This window comes from Actinia tenebrosa, unplaced genomic scaffold (genome assembly GCF_029948245.1).
Source record: "Actinia tenebrosa isolate PJP-AT-01 unplaced genomic scaffold, QUT_ActTen_1.0 PGA_scaffold10__47_contigs__length_13832649, whole genome shotgun sequence".
NCBI lineage: Eukaryota > Metazoa > Cnidaria > Anthozoa > Actiniaria > Actiniidae > Actinia > Actinia tenebrosa.
In genome coordinates this window covers 9,242,140-9,261,955 of record NW_028292570.1, presented here as the reverse complement: position 1 = coordinate 9,261,955, position 19,816 = coordinate 9,242,140, and the positions used below count along the sequence as shown (strand labels likewise).

Below are 19,816 nucleotides of genomic sequence, written 5' to 3'. Positions count from 1 at the left end.
TCCATGATCCCCTTATGGCTTGTTTAAGATAGTGGGGAGAGCCGTCCCCTCCCCCCCTCCCCCTCGAATTCCTACGGAAAATCCTAGCTAGATAGCTTTTCACGAAAACTTTTTATGTTCTTTCACCTAGTATAATATTTGACGGTCGTCGATTCGTTTCTTCACCCAGGGCTGGTCCCATTTTAAAATAAAATAAGAATAAAAAATAAAAAATATCTAAAATATCGATCTATCAAGAGCGTTTTTCGGTTCGTTTCTACGTTTTCTATTTTCTCTTTTTTATTTTCTTATTTTTACTTCGTTAAGATACCTAAATCATTATGAAATATCAAACGATTTCGCGTGCATTTATATTTCGTCACGAATTATTATTCCAGCTACATGCCATGACGTCATCCTTCCCCTATTAGCACGAATCAACGAATCTAAGCGGTGTCTAAAACGGATTTTTACGAAGCTGAATCCCGTAATGAGATACAAGGAAATGATTTTATTTCAACAATTTGACTCTCCCATTCCAATAACCAGATCGCCTGTTACGAGATGAAATAGTCACCGCAGCTACGTGGAAATTGTGCGTGACAAGTCTAGCCATTCCGTGAAAACCCTGACCACGTGATCAGACAAATCGAGGACAGCTGTCAGAGTCTCCAGACAGACAGTCGGTGTGTTTGCCACAATCTAACGAACTTATTCGCTTTTTCTTTCGTCCCTCTGCTCTTAAAGCGCGTATTCTACAAGATTTGGATTGTGGATTTTGCGATTGGACTGTTTGGAAGAGAATTGGAGGTTTTTCGTGGTGGAATAGTTTGAATATCATTGATCGCCCTCGTTTCCTTCTCACATCTTACGTGGACGGATCCCAAAGTCATATTGGGTCGAACTCGGGGCTTTTTCTAGTTCTGTCACTCCTCAGAAAACAAACTACTGCCCAAACCAAGAATATTTCCATGGTAGGTAAGCTATTTTGTACATTATTTACACTGTAGTTTGTATTTTAGGACCGAATAGAAAAAACCGTGCCAAACCGCACGGTTTCAATCCTACGTGAATGTAAGCAAAATAATACGTAACGACTCTTTATGTCAAAGCCTATTTTTAGCCTTAAAATATAGGTAAGACAAAATTTTAACTTACCTTTGGTAAAGTATAGCTAAAACTCAAGGAAATATTGCGTGTTTTGTGTTTATTGTACTGTTTGTTTGTTTGTTAGTGTTTTTTGGTGTTTTTCGAGCAGGAAAGAAAGACGTGCAAATACTCACGTTTTCACAGCCGCGATCCAGTCATGCGTGGTTGGTTTGTTCTCTTGAACTTTGTTATCGACACAGACCTCTAGAAAACCGGAACTTTTTATCCAAGATTCTTCAGTCGTATACTTCCGATTATTTCGTGATATTTTCGTCTCTTTTCTCGCATAATTCCTTTAATCAAACTTTGTACAAAATTTCTCTGTCTGACAGAAACAGAATCAGATTTAACACGTGAAAGATGGATGACAAGATAGGAAAATGCACGTGTTGGCACTGCGTTCAAATATCAAAAAGAGAAAGAGTAAGGATCGGATTTTAACTGAGATATTTTGACAATATATTACAGGACACAAAACATCAGATTAGGCTTATTTAGACTAGAGAATGAAGTAAAATAATTCATGGTTTTTCGTTACCGATTCCTCGTATTTTTGATTGATTTCAACGGGATTAAAATTCCAATCTTCTCAAATATTCATTTTCACTGGCGTCATATGCAATTGTGTTTTAGAGTATTTTAATGCTTCTAAAAGCCTTATAGACTGAATTTTTTAATATTTCTTAACGCATCCGTTTTTCAGTGTTTTACGCTTTCAATATTGAACTAATACTTAAATATTTAGAGCAAAGAATTATCAAAAATAACAATAGGAATAACATTCATAGGAAAAATACACCCAATGGTATTCACTTAAAGGATCATCGGTAATAAAGAATAACAGCCTAGTGAAGGAATTTGTAATGGTTTAGTAAGCAACTTCCAACATTTCCTCAAAATCAGGCAACATACATTAAACAAGGAACAGACAAAAAGGATGATTGTAGTATCATATCAATATTGAAATAACTGAATATAGCTAATTTATTATGCTTGATAATTGTGGCTCTGCAATTAAACATGATAAATAAGTTTTATTTGGAGTTCAATGCTAGCTTCCTTGTATTTTTCAAGATATTTTGTCTGTCTTTCTGTTTGTCTGTCTGTCTGTTAAGTACAGTGTGGGAAAGGAAAGTTCTGTCAAACTGCTAAAAATGAAGCTATTGAAAATATCCTTTTACTGTACATCCTGAACTGTTAGGATTTCCTTACCATTTCATTGCACCATGCTTTTTTTTATTGATATTTTAGTATGAGAAAGATTTTTAGATTTTTAGCCATTAATTTTGAATCCCATTACTAAAACATCACATGTGAATAAGTAAAAATATAATAATCAAGAAGAATGTTTATTGTTTTCAGGATTAAGGAATGAAGTTGTTGTGGATTACTTTCTAAACCATATCACAAGCATCCATCTCTTAAATAACCAACTGTAAATGATGTGTCCATTGAATGAAACAAACAAAGTCCTGCCAAAGAAGTCTGTCAGTTTTGAAACCTCTGAAGATGACCAAGCTAAGAATAGTCTGGAAGGCCTTGAGGGATCAGGCAATGAATTTGTTGATGTTATCAATCAAGAGTCAATATCAAATGATGTTGTAGGTGGAGAGGATGATCAATGTGGGGCTGAAATGATCAGGGGTAAGACATAATAAAATGATTCATTATTGTGGCTGTAATATTTTGGTAATACACAGTCAGTACAGTGGTGATTGCATGCATTCTCAATAATATAAAGAATGACAATGATGATAATGATAATACCTTTATTTTATATATCACCTTTTCCTTAAAATTCAACAATGCTTTACGAGTTATGACTATTCAGCAATATGTCCTTGAGGGCGAATGGTCTATTGACTCGTAGGCCATGACGGTGAGAGTCTTAGTCAAATCTAATTAGTCGGTCAAATGCAAACAGGTTTTGAATTAAAGTTAAGTTGCATTATTTTGGTTTTCGAAGCTGGCACTTTTCATTACTTAAAGGATATAACTTATAATGGTTTGCTTATAGCCTATTAGTAGTAGCTCATCCATTCAGAACCCAGCATTCATGATAGACCACAAAATGGATTTGACTAGTAATATTATTGTTAGTGTAACTTTAGCACGTGAAACCACTAATGGTCTATCTATAGTCAATAGTTTCTGATGCTAATCGTAAATTATTTTCCAGGGATTTAAAAATTTATTTTTATATTTTGCTGTGCAATAATTATGCATAATTTACATAATGGTTTTAGATATACGTGATTCAGGGCATGAACCAATCCTTAATTCTTAATAACCTTAATTGTTTTGTTTTTAAATTAGATACTCAATGCAGTCGTGTCTTGTCTACATGTAAATCTCCCATTCAACATGTATGTCCAAATGGAGAGAACATACTATCAAAAAAGCTCCGTGTCTCCAAGTGTGAACGATGTAATGAGGAATTTGATGGTATGGCTGCATTGAGACAACATTGCCGAGTTCTTCATGGAGACCAAAAGTATTATAAGTGTAATATTTGCAACAAGCTTTTCAGCCATCCTAGTAGCCGCAACATCCATCTCAGGCTGCACTCTGGTGAGAAGCCATACGAGTGTGAAACATGCGGCAAGAGGTTCAGGGTGTCTTCTCATTTAAAGGATCATATTCGTGTGCATACAGGTAAGTGCTATTGAACAGTGAAAAAATGCTACTTTATAACAATTTCTATAATTTTTTATCATTATCATTAAATAGATTTAAATTTGATTGAAGGAGCTATTTATACATTTTTAATATAGTGAATTTAATTTTTTGAGGAAAACATTTATCATGTAATTATCCATAAAATACCCATATTTCTCCTTTTCGAAAAACTGATATTTTCACATGTGAAAATATCATTACTATGTGTATTTAAGCAATTAGTTTATAAATAAAAACTTTTTCTAATAATAAAAAGCTTATTAAGTTGATTTTATGGATAATTAATATATAATAAACAATATTACATGGATGCTTGGAGATACGAAATTTATCTGCTCGTGTTGAAAATCTGTCACTCGTTCACTGCTCACTCGTGAGAGATCTTTTCAACACTTGAAGATAAATTTAATATCTCCGCGCGCCCATGTAATATCCTCTATTTATTTCACTGAAAAAGGTATAGACTGACATTTTTGTTATTACCTTATTATTGGTATATATACTAAAACAGTTATCATCAATCTAGGGAAATTTATTATCAATTAAGCTATTAAAAATATTTCTAATTATATCCCATTTGTTAATTTGTCATTTGTTTTTTATTATGTGTCAATGTTCCTGTAATTAGGTGTTTATTTTTATTTCTATTTCTATATTTTGTATCTCCATGAAAACTGAAATTATACTGAAGAATGATTTGCATTTTATTTACATTGTACTTCTGGTATCATCATGCTCGTGAAGAATTTCAATTTTGACAAAATGCATAATAAATCTTCAACTTTGCAGAAGTTTATAAATAGAATGGAAATTTGCTCTATGTAAGTTACATTTGACTTCAACAAGGATTTTTCTGAAATTATACTTCCAGACATTTGATAAGTAACATTAAATGATTTGACTCTGATATACATGGCTTGCTCACAGCTGGAAATTGTAAACACTTACTCCAACCACTCCTTAATTGTATTTAATAGAATTTTAGTCTTGAATATAGAGTTTCATGTACTGTGATTGGTCAAGTGACCAGTGATATTCAAGTCCAAAATTACATTAATTTAAAGCAATTTCTTATTCTTTTTAAAACAATTAGATTTATTGATAAAATTTCATAAGTATCTACTGGGAATTGTTCTAGACAATTAGATAAACTATATATTTTTCAAGAGAAATTAATTGAATGATTTGATTGCACCTGTTTGCAGGCGAACGCCCATATATCTGTGATATTTGTCAGAAGGGCTTCAAGCAGTCTAGTGATCTAAAGAAGCATCGCCGTACCCATACCCTGGACAAGCCCTATAAATGCCCTCTCTGCCCATCTGCCTTCACGCGCTCACATCATTGCCGAGGACATATCAATTCTGTTCACAAATTCTTTAAGTGTGTAACTTGCAGTGCACTGTTTACAACAGAGGAGGACTTTAACAAGCACAAAGAGCTTCATCCAATGTCAAAGGTGCAGAAGATAGCAGACAAAGGTGGTGTTGAGACAAGTGAAGTTCTTGGTCGTAGCTTGCACCCTATTCCTCCTAGTGAGCATCTCAAGGAAGTGCCACAATTACGCAGGCAAGAAGACAGAGAGACCAAGCTTCCTAAAGAGCCATGGCAAATGATGTCTCCTCCAAAAGCACATTCAGAAAGAACCAGAGATCACGTCAACAACTGTTTGTCAAGGTCAAGGGAGAATATTGCTTTGGCAGAGTTCATGGCATCCATGGCAGCTCAACGTTCAGCTGGCTGGTCAAGTAATCTGGTTGGCGGAGAAAAACAAACACACAACGACAAGGGTGAACATTCCAAATGTTTACCTGTAGTTAGTGATCCAGTGAGAGTACCAGAGCCAAGACAAGTAGATTTAAAGCATTTTACAGAACCATCTCATCAAGATGCTTCCCCTGAAAGTGGTAGTCCTCTTTGGGCGAGAAGGAAGTTTCACGATAAGGAGAAAGTATTAATAAATGATATCGATGGTCACAATGCGTTAAGAAATAACTTTAGGGAGTCAGGTTATGCAAGTCAAATGTATTGGGTTCCAAACCCAGACAGGAGCATCAGTTCTGTCGTCAGAGGTCAATATTCACCACAGAGAAGGGACATCAATGACATCAGCAAGAGAGGTATGTCACCTGTTCCACTAGCAATGCATCCACGATCTCCTAAGAAGGAGTTGAGTACATCCTCTGTTGAAGCTGCAAGGAGTTCTAATGATGCATGTGATACACTGGCGTCATTGACTATGGAACATAGCCAACCACAGTGCCATAGGGTGTCTGTCATTCACTACCATTCGAGTTCTGCTTCATCAGGTAAAAATGACCAAGGAAAAGAAATCAATGAAACCAAAGAAGAATCATCCAACAATAATAATTCTGATGAAAGGTCAGATCCAAGAAACAGTAGCCCTAAGAAGTCACCAATATGCGAAGACAGTGGGAAAACTGTTGCTGAAGACGTTAGGTTTGTTTATCATGGATCAAGCCATCCTCAGTTTCTAAGTGGTTTTAATGAACCTTTTATTCCAGCAGATGATAGGACAATAGGTGAACATTTTCATGAAGTTTCAAAAAAACCTTTTGGATTTTTTAACAAAGACTTACCTTCTGAACACCAGCTGGACAAAAACAACAGAACAAACTGGACTGGACACGATAGACTCACTATTTTACAGAAGAGAAGGTATGAATGCATTGATGCTAGTACTACAGATGATGTTATCAAGGGCTCACCTTACCTTAAAACAGAGAGGTACCCTTTGGAAAAAGTGATTGAGGTTGAAAATATTAAGACAGAACCTACAGCAGAGCCAGACATACACCTGATAAGGAATGACCCTGAAAATGAACAAGCTAGTCAGGATTCCCCTCTGTTTGAAAATCATTTGTTGTCAAGTAAGACGCTTGTAAAGAATGAAGGAGAGAAAGACCACGATGACGAAGAGCAGGATGCAAAATTGAGATTTGTTAATATTGCCCCTAAACCAGAAGAAAAGAAGGTTAAAGGTAAAGTCTGAGAACCTTTCTAAATATTGCTTTATCATATAATCAAAATAAAATTATTATCCTGGATCTGTGTTGGTCCAGAAATTATCCAATTATTCTTCCCCCCCCCCCCCCCACCCCCCACAGAGAAATTTTGAATTTCCTGGGGTTAGGGGGGGGGCCAGAGAAAGAACAAAATTACAGAGTTTTTCTAGAAGAAAATTGAAATTTCTGGGGGTAGGGAAAGGTAGAGGGACAAGAAATTCCTCCTTGGGCTTGCGTGGGGAGAGGGGGGTATGGATAATTTCTGGAACTACACAATGTGAGGTTAACCGAAAAATACGAATAAAATGCCACCAATTCAATTTAATTTAGAAAAGGTGTGTTTTTTTACGCAGGTAGCCTTGATAATTTTAGAGATAATTTTAAAAGGGGTCTGTGAGCAAACGAGATGTTTTTTACTTCCATTTTCAAATTTACACAGTCAAAAATATGAAAGGTACCGACTGATTAGGTTTGATTGACAGCAGTGAAAAACCAAATTTCAGCGTGCAGCTCCTATACACAGAGTTTGCAAAGCTTGATATCTCATTTGCTTTCACTAAGCAATTCAACAGCCGCCAATCAAAGAACTGAAATTTAAAAAAATAGATCTTGAGAGACATTTTTGACTGAGTTAAAGATTTTACATCCTCTGATACTCTAAAATCTCCCTCAATAAGTTCAGTTCTTTGCCCTCAAAATGGTAGCTGCAAACGAGACATCAAGGTTGCACTTCAACGACAATGGTAGTAAATCTAAAGAGTTTCTCTTGAAGAGCTTTCACTTTAACTTGAAATAAATTCAGTTGTCTGCTGTAATCTTTCAAAAGCTCGCCTCTCAACTCTGGGTTCTCAGTCTAGTTTTATATTTTTTTAAAGCAGTCATGGACTATGATAAACCATACAAGTGTACTGTGTGCAGCAAGAGCTTTTCACGAGCAAGTCTTCTCAAACAACACTCTGTTATCCACCAAGGAAACAAAAGATTTAAGTTTGAGTGTGAAACATGTCAGAAAATGTTCAGGACTCGTAGTCATCTCAGGGATCATGTGCGCATTCATACAGGTAAGAAAACCTGATGAAAATAGGAAAGATGGGAAAGAAATTTGATGGGGTAAATGGGAAGAATGGGGAAGGAAGTGGATGAAAAAAATGTGAATTAGAAGGGAATAATGGAAAACCACTATTATTAAATGCTACCTACACGCTACCTACGCGTGTGTGTGATTCAAAAGGTGCCAAAACTTCGGTCAATTGTTTACGAGTATTATGAGCCACACTCACCGGGCCTATCCGGGCCGATCCAAACGGGTGTAAATGACGTCAACTTGTTTGATTGACGGCAGTCTATTGCAAAGTGCACGTCCCGATTTTTGTCTGGGGTGGCCGCGTAGCAATGCAAACGCCGGTAATTTAATCAAAGTTGTTTTCCATTATTCCCTTCTAATTCACATTTTTTCATCTTTTCATTTTTTCACAAAGCTCTTTTTGAAAAAATGAATGAACTTCAAAACCTACTGGCCAAGAGTAATGTGAATTTCTTTTTTTTTTTATCAGGTGAGCGTCCTTTCAAATGTCACATCTGTTCTCGGGCTTTCAAACAATCCAGCGACCTCAAGAAGCACATTAATCTACATACTGGTGCCAATCAGTTCAAATGCGAAGATTGCAACATGGAATTTCGGCGAGCGGATGCTCTCAGGAAGCACAAACTTAGTCATCAAGCAGAAGGAACATTTTCTTGTGATTATTGTGGACAGGAGTTTGAGCATATTGGTGCTCTTCAACAACATCAGACTTTACATACAGGTAGGTTATAGTATTTGAGATTCTAATGGTAAATTTACAGCACAATGCGCAGCAAAAGAGTATCACCACTTTTAATATATTTGCATACTTCTTCTTCTTTAGTAAAACCAGCCAGCTTTGCATCAACATGTGTTGGTTTTACTGAAAAAGGTGTGTAAATGCTCTTTTGACAGCGGAAAGGCAGTAGGAGTATGCGAACATTAAATGTGGTCATGTTTTGTATGTTGTCATGCACCTTGTCTGCAGTTGTAAGGGTTTATGAGGGTTCATTCTGTTCAGCTTTTGTGGTTGTTTTTTTTTGCTTAAAATCAAAAAATGATTTTTGCACTTCATTGTAATCCCTGATTGCAGTCTGACCAAAGCTTTCAAAATTTATCATATTGATTAATAAGTATTATAAAATATCAGATGTCCAAGAAAATTGGGTCTAATTTTGAGCCTTGACTTATTATGGTTGTTTCAGGAACAACAAATCGGCAAGCAGCCAGGCCACTCTTAAGATGTAACTTCTGTTTCAAGACCTTCTCAAGAACTAAAGTAGAGGCTTTTCATGCTCATTGCGAAATGCACCGACAAGAAATTAAAGGCCAATCACTTCCACCAACCAAGGACATGCTAAACTGTACCATCTGTTCATTGACATTTACTGGTGAAAATGAACTGAGGGAGCACATGAATATCCACACAGGGAATAAGCCGTACAAGTGTGTAACTTGTAGCAAGGAGTTTTGCATCGCTGCTCATCTAAAGGAACACATGAGAGTACACTGTGATGCTGTTATGTTACAAGCGGGAGAATAGCTTCTAACTCTGTAAAATGATCAGAAGGTATAACAATATGGGTTGTTTTTGACTGAAAAGCAGTTTTTATATGGTATTGGAGAATGGAACTGTAAGCAGTGATAGTTTGAAATTTTAAAGCCCTTTATTTTCAAGATGGCTGTGTCATTTTAATGCAGTTGTGATATTGTCAGGTGCAGAATAAGGCACAAATGATATCTTAGCAATATTATTGCATTAGCATTGTGTGTGCAAATATAATCCCTAAAGGCTCAGTTACACAGAGCAATTTTCATGGCAACTTGTCTCGTAACGCTCTTGTGAGACATTGAGTTGCATGGAGCAATGCAGCATGTAGCCTACAATGCAATTTGAAACAAATTTGCAGCAATAATTTTGCAAAAAGTAGAATTTGTTTCTACTTTTGGCAACGATCTGTCTCCGTTGCACTTTGTAAACACTCTTGCAACTTGTCTTGCAACGTTGTTGTGAGACAAGTTGCAGAGATTGCTCTGTGTAATCATGCTTTAATTAACACTGAAACTAACCTGAAACTTAGTTTTGAACTCATTCTGTAAATAATTAAGGATGTTTTTGACTTTTCCTGTTAGCATTATTCATACTTTAAAAGTCATCTTGCTAGGATTAACAATCTGGTGCTTTTCTTACCCCAGTTCATTGCCAATTAATAATAGAGTAATCGATTTACTGGTCAATTAGTTTATTGTTTTGAAAGGCATGAATTGTACAAAGCACTTTTTTCTCCGACTCTCATTGTGTAGGTTTCTTGTGTTCTAACTTGTCATTCACCACCATCCATACATCGGTTCACTTGTCGTACACAAAGCATTAAATAGAGGATGCAAGGTAGTTTCAAAAATTTGTTCAAATTTTTACCTTGCAGCCGTTAATTTGTGTTCAACTAGTGAAACATTATGTATGGAAAATAGTGATTGAAGGTACCCAGGCTGTCATGTGTTCAACACAGGTACTCCAGCCTATCAAGGGTCCTACACAAGTAAACCAGCAATACTCCTTTTTACATTTCCGTTCAGTGACCACAACCAATAGTTCCTAGCCGAGGCTGGAGTTTCTGCACATACCAAAACTACAGTTTATTACGTGCGGTAACTCCAGCCTCGGCTAGGAACTTATTCGTGGTCACTGAATGGAACTGTATAAACGAACTTATTGTTGATTTGATTTCTTATAGAGCCTTTTCACTTGATGTAATAGCCGCCAAATTGTTGTTTTACCTAAACAATACATTTTCTATCCTCAGGTATTTAACAGAATATTGAAGGTTTCTATTGTTTTGTTTGGTACACCAATATGGCTGTCTTGTCATGTGAGTGAAAATAGTCAATATAAGACCAGAACCTTTTTATAAAACAAGAAACATTTCAAAAATAAACAGCCACATTGAGTCTTATGAATATTTAAAATTGCTAAGGAAAAAATGCTTGTTGTGTTAATACCTATCAGTATGTAGTAGTAGTTAAACTGAAATGTACATATTAAAGGCGCTGGTTGCCTTAAAAGTGTAAAGGCCGGCTGGTCCTGTGAATTGACACAATGAAATTGTATTTCATGCATTGACATATTCATTTTTCATGTCGCAAGCAAGCATCACACAGCTCATAATATAAAAAATATTCAGATCGTAACATAATTTAGAATTTATGCAGGTTTCGCTTAGCAAGCACCAGGAAAATTTGAGAAAAATTTGAAACACAAAATGAAACTTATATGTAAATATATATTTTGGTAGTTACAGATTGAAGTCACTAAACCTGTGAAAATTGACAATCAAGTAGACCCTTGAATTCCATTGTTATCATTGGTGTCTATTTGGCTATTACTTGCTGACTTGCATTTTTTATTTCACGGGTTGAATGCCTTCATTCTATGCTGCACTGTAAAGCAGATTTCTTGTGAGTACAAAATCTCTTGAATGGTTTCTTCTTAAAACCAATCAAAAACCATAACAGTTCACATGTATCCAATCACAGTGAGCTTGATAGAGGAATCCATTTAAGGGTTGAGACCCAACTTATAGGAAATCTGCTCTGCCATCATGCCCCATGTAAAAACTAACATTTCAAAAGTGTTGTGCAATAAACAGTTGTATATTATAAATTACGATGTTCTCATTCAACTCGTTAATTTGGTGCAATAGAACGAATAACAAGAGCATAGCTAGGACTGTTCTCACTGTGTGGGCTGGGTGGAAGGGATCGATCCATTGTGTATATGCAGTCTAGGTTTCTGATTGGCTCTTAACTACCCAATATTGAATGTATTGTTTTCATTCTACATTTTAATTGGTTCTCTTGTCTGACTGGTCTAAGTGGCCCCGGTTACAGTAATTGCACTGTAAATCTAAGTGAGGACGTCATCAGGCTATGGAAAATGGTGAATTGAACTGGAATTTTGTGTGTTGGGTTTTGCAGAGGGGGTGGGGGGCTGGTGGAACGAGCAACCGGCACCTAAAAAAAGGGGTGTGACTCAAAAAACTATACTTCACATAATAGAATGTTTGAGTCCAGCTTGGACTACTCAAGACTGCTAAAAAAGATTGTACCCCAGCAATAAAAACTAGAATAGTATTGTATATTTTGATGTTATACAATATTATACATTTAAATACATGGAAGATATAAACATTGTTGGAATAAACCAAAGCTTTAATAAAACATTTTCATCATATAGCAGAAAAGAAAAATGTTATCTATGGTTAACAATATGAAACTTTACTAGCGGCGTATTTGAGCCATAAGCAGTCACTTTATACTACTCTTATAAAATGGTTAAGGATTATTTTGTGCAAGGTGTCTCTTCACAGAACTTTGCAGTTTTTTAATATCTGTATGAAAACTTTGAATATCAACTCTTTCTTAAGATTAAGAAAAGATTTCTCTACACCAGGATGACGTCACGAGAAATACCTCAAAATAGCATATGAGCTTCTAGATTTTTACATTCTTAAGAATTCATTTCTCAAGTTTTTTAAGTATTTCAAATGCAGGTTTCACTTAATTCATTAACAGTTGGAGGACAGCTGTCTTAAAGTATAATATCATAAAATACAACTTAAGATTATTATAAATATTTCAAAAAACATTTTGCTTTAGATAGCAATCCAATCTGAGGCTAGCTTTATGAGAAATTAATTGATCTTCCATTGATATTCACACTATATAAATTATATAAGATATATTCCAAGTCCACTTGAATAAATAAACTGATAAATGTTTAACATCAAAAATGAAGTTCTGATTATATGTCTGCTTTTGGTCTATACTTTTTATAAGAGACAATTTAATTCAGATTTAGTAATGGGATGTGCTGTGTATTCCAAATTCCTATCTTGAACACTGTCTGTAAATCATGTAATAATACTAACATAAACATATTGCACTTGGTGCAACAGCAGTTTTTGCCACAGCTTTTAACACAAACTTGGTAGCTGTGAGCTACTTAGACTGGAATTTGGTTTTTCGCTGCAATCAATCAAAAGTAATCAGTTGGCACTTTTTACATTTTTTGACTCATAGCAGTGAAAACCAAATTCAAACCAGCAACTTGTGACTACAAAGTTGGTGTAATATCAAAATCTGATATTCAACTACTCATGTCCATTTAATATATATATATATATTTTTACCACGATTGTAAATTTTCTCGCGCGCTGATTGGTTAAAAAATGTCGTAAATAAGAGGCCATACCAACAAATGGCGTCATGCAAGATTTCGTGCAGTCTATTTCCTAGAGTTTTGTGAGTTTTGTAGTAAAAAACAAATTTACGATGGTTTAGCGTGGTATGTCCTCTTATTTACCACGATATGACGCCAAACGTTGGTCAAAATTAGTTATGGACCCACTCGGCTTACGCCTCGTGAGTCCATAACATTTTGACCAACTTTTGACGTCATATCGTGGTAAATAAGAGGACATACCACGCTCAACCATCGTAAATTTGTTAAATATACAGTATACAGAATAAACTGGCCATGGTCGTTAATTTACAACCATATGTTGAATATGATATTGCTCAAGGCACTAGTTCCTAGTACTGGTCTTTACATCAAGATATTTTGGTGCAAGCAATTGCATCATGTGTGCTACCATATCAGACAAGTCATACTTGTGTTTCCATTCCCAGTCAAGCCGAGCATTGTGATCATCTAGAACTTCTGGCCAACTGTCAGCTAGAAAAGATATCAAATTGAGGACCATTAGAAGACTGCAGCAACTACACTAAAGCCATGTACCAGTAATCATATTGTTACAAGTCGCTGGAAGTCATACTTCAAAATGACTGACAACGAAAAGAGTTTATCAGACAAGTTCAAATTATTATGGCCCAACAATTGTCCAATGAGCTGCCATTATTTTTAGGCCTACTCTTACACTGTCCATTACAGTTGAATGTGTGACACATGCAAGCTGCATGAAATATATACCTAGTGTAACATATACTGTGTTGTTGCAACTCCCAGGGGGTACTCCCATATATGGACTATACGGGATGATCCGCTGAACAGGGTATGGTTTTTCAAGCTTGTTGTCATAAACAGGATGTGTAATTTTGCTCAAATTCCAATTTTTTCCCCGAGTTTCCTGTCATATTCAGGGTTTCTACTTTTGTATTGACCAAAACTGGTTACTATGGTCTTCAAAAAAACGATACACAAGATGACATGATAATTGAAACAGAAACTCAGTGCAAGAAATCATATCTTTTATCATAAACAGGGTCTACAAATTTGTGTTTTTTTTGTCATAAACAGGGTACCCCTTTCTGAATCCTAGCGGAACACCCCTACCCAAATCCTGGTGGAGTACCCCCCTGGTTGCAACTGCTGTTAGTCATAAGCCGACATTGCATTTGCATCTCAAGATTAGGAGTGCTTACCAATTAGTTGTCTCTCATCAGGTTCATACTCTATTTGGAAATGAGGAATAAACTTCTTTATTTCCTTGGCCAATTCCTCAGGAGTAAAACTTATAGCACCAAGGTTATAAGTTCTTAGTTTTAATTTTTCTTGTGGAGCTTCCAGAAGCTCTATTGTACCTCTAAGACAGTCAGGAATATAGATCATTGGCATACGAGTGTCCTTGCGTAGGTAGCATTTGTACTTGCCAGTTCTTAGTGCTTCATGAAAAATGTTAACTGCATAATCAGTTGTTCCACCCCCTGGCTTGGAATCAGCAGAGATTACTCCAGGGAATCTTGCTGAGCGGAAATCCAAACCATATCTGTGATGGTAATACTGAAATAATCCAGAAAGCAATGTTATAATTAATAATGTTGACTCTGCCATTTGGGGAGAAAGGGTATAACTAAGGCCCAGGGTAAACGTCAGACTAACCTCGCACTGAACCTATTTAACATGCTCCGAAAAATTCAGATATGCAAATTAGAAGTTTTGATACCATACAGTTTTTGAAAATACGCTTGATTACATGTAAAGATGGCTGCTTCTATCACATATCAAACTTGTCTACAAATTTCCCGACTTTCAGAAAAAAGCTTACTGAATTGCTTTCAATCAAAACATTTCAAATATCTGTCTTTAATTTGGTTTTGTGAATTTTTGAAGCAAGAGGATGTTGTTTTTACTTGAACATAATTTGTCAAAAAAATCATTTGAATATTCTGGAGCATTGCACTAAAGAAATGTATATGGCTGTTACACGTTTCAAACCTCTTATGATTGAGTTTCTGGGGAACTGCTTGACTGCAGTAACTACATGTATATTTAATAATGTACCCAATTCTTTACCTCTCCTAAAAGTTCCATGTGGACCTTAGAAACACCATAAATCGTTTTTGGCCTCTGGATTGTGAGATCAGGGGTGGGGTTCCTTGGTGTGTCAGGGCCAAATGCACCAATAGTACTTGGAGAGAAGAGTCGCAGGTTATATTTTCGACACACTTCTGTGATGTTATGGAAGCCATGAATGTTAACCTGAAGTGCTTGATGGACATTCTGTTCACCAATAGCACTCAATAGGGCACTAAAATGAACCACCCAGTCAATATCATAATTGACAACAATAGACTGGAGACTTTGGAAGTCCAGAACATCTGCATAGATGTAAGGCCCTACAACAAAGGCATAATAATGAACATTATTAGATATTTATGTTTTTCATGCTTTCTAGTTAAAATGTCGATATGAATATTCATTTATGAGCACTTCAAAGACTGTCCCTCGTGGGTGTGAATTCCCTTTACCCGTTAGCACTTAATCCACTCAAGGGAAGGATGTTAAATATCAAAATGAATCATTTTTACTATGATTTCATAGTACTAGCAGCATTTCTATAAGTATGGCATATATTTACAGGTGTTAAAATTCTCGTAATTTTTTTAACATCCTCATAAAATTCAATTTGACAAGATGGCTGATAATCCTTATGCGACTTATGTCGATAGAATATCAGAACATATACTCTAAAACGGCTGGCTATAATCCAAAAAATATCCGCTATTATTGGAATCACTTATATAAGCCCTGATTTGGAAGCCATTCTTTACCTTCTTCATGGACCTCTGGAGGGGCTTTCGCGATGTCAGACATGACGACAGATTCTCGGCCATATTTGTCTCTATAATCAATCCAATATGAAATGTAAATAGTGATTTCATCAACAAATTAAGATCGTAATATATAATATTTGAATGTTTACATTTGGGACGAAATTTTAAGGTTTAATTCCTTTCCATTTGCGCTGTTGCCCCGAGGTTTTAAAATCTTTTTGATTCGATCGATTTGTCTGGCAGAACGTAGACGCATACGAAAAAATATTGTTTTGTACTAAGCTAGCAACGATCAAATAATGGTTGAGTAAAAACAAACCTAAAGTACTTTAGGTGAACAGTTTTACTTGTAAAAAACTATATGTATATTAGCTGAATTATCAACCAGTGTTGGAACTATTTATTACGCAATAGTCAAATATTAACTTTGTTCAAACGATAATGTTTGATAATGATGATTGTGACTTTCACGACAAGGTGAAGACTTCTATAGTCCACCTTTGGTACCAAATGATAAAGAAATTTTTTCGAAGGAAACTTGTAGAAAGATCTAAATAAATTTGCCCGATTCGAAAAAAGTTGTTGACACGAAACGACGTCGTTTGACCAAGATATTAATCTTACATGTGTTTCGGTAAATTAAAAGCGAAAGATCTAGTTTTATGATCTTACCGTAATAACCTAGCAAGACCTGTTCCAAGTTGACCAAGACTGCCTAAGTAAGAAAAGAGATTCTTAGTGGAAAAAATTGAAGTGGAATTGATATTCCGTGTTCTCGTCCTACCAAAAACAACAGGTTAAAATTTGTCGCAAAGAAAAAAACAAAACAAAACAAATTCAACATAACAATTCAACAAACAAAATTCGTTCGAGGATTAACCACTTATGAAGCTATCGTAAGAGTCAATACTGAATTCATTTTGACAAAAAAACAATGACTACACGAGGAAGGAAGAAAAAAGTTGTCGTTTCATCTCACCTGTAATAAGAACTCTCGGTGTCTGTACTTCCTTGTGGAATGAGCGGTTTAACAAAATATTTCCAGTCGAACACAAATATCGAGACAATTTCGCGTATCTTGACAACATAGCGTCTCCTAGTTTTTTCAGAAACCAGATATTCTTAAATTTAGTATTCAATTTTTAGCGTTCCTTCTCAGTCGGATTCTTGTTCAACTAGAGAACAGTGAGCGTAACAATATGAATACCACAGAGGCATGACAGGGGTGTGTTTGAACATTCTTACCAATCAGGGATGTCTTCTATTTGTGGCGGGAGAATGGCATATTACGTAAGGCGTGACAAGATTGCGTGACTCTAGACGAAATGTTGAATTACACGTAAGGTTCAAAAGGGACAAGGTTTCAATATTCACGTTGCCAAGAAATTACTTTTTATTTATGGGTCGTTAGAAAGGTTACAGAGTCATTTATAAATTATTTTCATAGTTATTGATAAGATTTATTGAGATTTTTACATGAAACTGGAAAAAGAATTTTAAAGATAGAAAAGGAACTTAAAAACCAGGGCAGTTTTGAGGATTTGCGTGTTTTGAGTGATTGTCATGCGCTTTATGACGTCAAATTGAGCACTATGTGTGGGAAATTGCATGAAACCAACTCAGTAAATACTCAGAGGACAGCTAATATGATGGGTAGTTAGAAACACCATTAACCAAAATATCTAGGACGCTAAACTAAACTATATTTGCCTCCAAAACTGTTTTTGGGCTATTTTTAGTGCGAAGATAGATTATATTTGTTTACAACCTTACTCTCACATCTTCTTTTAAACTAGCTGAGTTTTCCAGTTTCGATTGAAAAAAAAAAAAAGAATCCCGGGATATTCTAATTTTCTTCTAAATATCTGTACTAGAGAAGCCTGTCGAACTAAAGGGGAGAGCCACAAGAATTTATTTGATATATTTAGTAAATGTATAAATATATAAAGGGAATATGTAAATGAAGAATTTTTATGACGAACAGCTGAAACGGAACACAAAGTTGGGTCTTTCGACCTCCCCTCCCCCCTAATAACAAATGACAAAACCCTTCACAAAACTCAAAGAAAAAAGACGTCTTAAGGCTATGGAATGTCGTGGGAAAAAGACCGTATTCCGAAAAAAAGAATTTTTTGAAATTTTACAAACGGAAATCCTACTTGCAGCTGAGTCACTCATCCTCATGTCTTCAATAAACATTTGATTGAGAAATTCATAATAAAAGAGTACATTCTTAAAGCTCTTAATGTGAATAGAAAAATTCAATGTTTTTCTTGAGCTTGAGAATCAAAAAGAATTGGTTTTTCTCTTTAAGCCCTAAGTTGTTTTTTTTTTTCGGAAATAACGCGGTACATGATTATGTACGAAATACCAACCGGAAGTCATGATTACTAGACAACCGCGGGAATGTCGCGGGATCAATCCCGACACCGCCTCCTAATACAGTGGCTTTATTATACTTCGAGTCACGGTGAAGTAAACTTCGTTTGTATTTGAAGAGTTACACGCAAACTGTCTAAATACAACAGGATCGTGATTGATAGCCATCAAGCAAGAAGGTATATATTTGGATTGTAGCTATTTTTGTTGCTGAGGAGTTAACATAAATTATTTTTCATGCGATGGTTTTTCGAACTGTCAAAGCTACCGGCGTCTTGATTGCTTTGCGTTGACTTTTCCATCTTTCCATGATGAATTCATCTCACCATTCTTTTCCCCAGGCTGAGAAGACTCCTATTATAACCAGCTTTAAGATGGAGAGTGGGCTCCACACCAGAGACAAAGCTGGAGTGCAAGATTTTGTGTTGTTAGAAGACTTCACAAGTGAAGATGCCTTTATTGACAACCTGCAGAAGCGCTACGATTCTGACCTTATTTATGTAAGTCAGCTTGTAAAAAAAGATCTTTGATCCGATGAAATATTAAATCCTAAAATCTAGATAAATTAACGCAAAATCGGAAATCGTCGAATAGCCGCTATGAATCTGGTGAACAAAATTAAAAATATTTCGTAAGTTCATTAAGTCAATAAGGCTTAAATATTGATATCAAAAAAGATTTTTTTCGAACTCTTGAATATTTGCGTTTATTAAAACGATCCGATTTGCTTGTTTACTGTTGATACTTGTATGGATATATCATATCATTCGTATTGTTTTCAGTTTTCATCTTTAATCTTTATATTTCTTGGTGAATATCAGTTTACTAATGTTGTTTGTTGTTGTTTTTATAGACTTACATTGGGACTGTCGTTGTATCGGTCAACCCCTATCAAGATCTCTCCTTATACACCCCTGAAATGATCGAAAAATACCGAGGAGAAAACTTATATGAACTTCCACCTCATATGTAAGTAACACTCTCTGTTAATTTTATAAAACAATTCTTGGCAAGCTATGGAAAATTCAAATTTTGGAACAAATTCCATCACACTTGCAACAAGGAAATTGAAGTTTTCAAACTTTTTTGCTACAAAATAAAAAATAAGATTTTTATATTTTATATAATTTTTGGTATCTTATTAACTGTTTAAATGGTGCTAGATTTTTATTGTGGAGTAAAAACTTGGATTATTTTTTTGAAGCTGTGAAGTTTCTTATGTTTACTTTCATTTATTTGGTAACGTAGCAATATATACGACGATTGTTAATAAAATTTATTCATGTCATAACACTAATGATAAATTATTTAAAATCAATATATGATAGAGATATTCAATGCACCTACCTTCGGAAATCGTTTGAATAAATTTATTGTTGTAAAATTGATAAAAATAATTTGTGAAATTTGATGTTTCTAGCTGTTAGGTATATTCATAATTTATCGAAATATTTTTCCTTTTTAGAAT

The 19,816-nt window shown here is 35.3% G+C and overlaps 3 protein-coding genes across 8 annotated transcripts in view; 2 read left to right on the top strand and 1 right to left on the bottom strand.

Moving 5' to 3' along the window:
• The first annotated feature begins 556 nt into the window (after nt 1-556).
• On the top strand, nt 557-11,557 carry LOC116303748 (uncharacterized). Of its 5 annotated transcripts, XM_031713339.2 has the most exons (8): nt 557-953; nt 2,491-2,772; nt 3,445-3,783; nt 5,013-6,809; nt 7,709-7,894; nt 8,387-8,638; nt 9,102-9,466; nt 10,701-11,557. In XM_031713339.2, exons 2-7 carry the CDS (start codon nt 2,568-2,570, stop codon nt 9,437-9,439), a joined length of 3,117 nt encoding a protein of 1,038 aa, XP_031569199.1. In that variant the 5' UTR covers nt 557-953; nt 2,491-2,567; the 3' UTR covers nt 9,440-9,466; nt 10,701-11,557. The 5 variants fall into 5 exon arrangements, with proteins under 5 accessions (XP_031569199.1, XP_031569197.1, XP_031569196.1 ...); XM_031713337.2 differs by having other exon boundaries at nt 557-957; nt 9,102-11,557; XM_031713336.2 differs by having other exon boundaries at nt 558-953; nt 9,102-11,557.
• Nucleotides 11,558-13,285: 1,728 nt separating this feature from the next.
• LOC116303750 (L-threonine 3-dehydrogenase, mitochondrial) lies at nt 13,286-17,189 on the bottom strand. The gene is made up of 6 exons (XM_031713341.2): nt 16,949-17,189; nt 16,642-16,684; nt 15,967-16,037; nt 15,209-15,531; nt 14,338-14,695; nt 13,286-13,630 (listed from the first exon to the last, which is right to left on the bottom strand). The coding sequence occupies exons 1-6, from the start codon at nt 17,055-17,057 to the stop codon at nt 13,482-13,484; spliced, it is 1,053 nt and encodes a 350-aa protein (XP_031569201.1). The 5' UTR covers nt 17,058-17,189; the 3' UTR covers nt 13,286-13,481.
• Nucleotides 17,190-18,417: 1,228 nt separating this feature from the next.
• LOC116303747 (unconventional myosin-Ic) overlaps nt 18,418-19,816 on the top strand; it is a 23,703-nt gene continuing 22,304 nt past the window's right edge. The window contains exons 1-3 of one of the 2 annotated variants that reach the window (XM_031713335.2): nt 18,418-18,527; nt 18,690-18,848; nt 19,202-19,317. In XM_031713335.2, the coding sequence (XP_031569195.1) occupies nt 18,723-18,848; nt 19,202-19,317 (242 nt within the window). In that variant the 5' untranslated portion in view covers nt 18,418-18,527; nt 18,690-18,722. Of the gene's footprint in view, nt 18,528-18,579; nt 18,849-19,201; nt 19,318-19,816 lie in introns of those variants that run through there. The other variant, XM_031713334.2, reaches the window with a different exon arrangement.